An 804-nucleotide genomic window follows, 5' to 3' on the forward strand; every position below is an offset into this window, starting at 1 on the left:
TGCCTTTTTATACCCTTATAGCGCTCGCTTATATATTTTCTCTACTTTGCCTAGCTTGCCCTAGCCTATATAGAAAATGCCTAAGTTCCTAACTATATTAAGTATTAATATATACTCTGCCTTAAGTGCCTTTTTATACCCTTATAGCGCTCGCTTATATATTTTCTTTACTTTACCTAGCTTGCCTTAGTTTTTATAGAGGTTGCCTAAGTTATTAACTATATTAAGTATTAATATATACTCTACCCTAAGTGCCTTCTCCCTTTCTTACAGCGCTTGCTTATATATCTTTTCTGCCTTGCCTAGCCTGCCCTAGTATATATAGAGGTTGCCTAAGTTCCTAATTATATTAAGTATTAATATATGCTCTACCCTAAATGTCTTTTTATATTCTTATAGCGCTTGCTTATATATTTTCTCTACCTTGCTTAGCTTACCCTAGTTTTTATAAAGGTTGCCTAAGTTATTAACTATAGAAAGTATTAATATATACTTTGCCTTAAGTGCCTTTTTATACCTTTACAGCGCTTGCTTATATATTTTTTCTACTTTACCTAGCTTGTCCTGGTCTATATAGAGGGCGCCTAAGTTATTAATTATAGAAAGTATTAATATATACTCTACCTTAAGTACCTTTTTCTTTTTTTATAGTACTTACTTATATATCTTCTCTACTTTACCTAGCTTATTTTAGTTTTTATAGAGGTTGCCTAAGTTATTAACTATATTAAGTATTAATATATACTCTGCTCTAAGTATCTTTTTATACTTTTACAGCGCTTACTTATATATTTTTTCTACTTT

At 30.2% G+C, this 804-nt stretch overlaps 1 protein-coding gene across 1 annotated transcript; it reads right to left on the minus strand.

Moving 5' to 3' along the window:
* Window positions 1–186: 186 nt before the first annotated feature.
* On the minus strand, window positions 187–606 carry BDZ99DRAFT_401754 (uncharacterized protein; the record flags this gene model as incomplete). The annotated part of the gene is made up of 2 exons (XM_033716254.1): window positions 187–262; window positions 524–606. Coding segments are annotated over 2 exons (159 nt in total), but the record flags the coding sequence as incomplete, so codon positions are not given.
* Between the last annotated feature and the right edge of the window lie 198 nt (window positions 607–804).

Source organism: Mytilinidion resinicola, assembly GCF_010093595.1.
Source record: "Mytilinidion resinicola strain CBS 304.34 unplaced genomic scaffold BDZ99scaffold_33, whole genome shotgun sequence".
In the NCBI taxonomy this organism is placed as follows: Eukaryota; Fungi; Ascomycota; class Dothideomycetes; order Mytilinidiales; family Mytilinidiaceae; genus Mytilinidion; species Mytilinidion resinicola.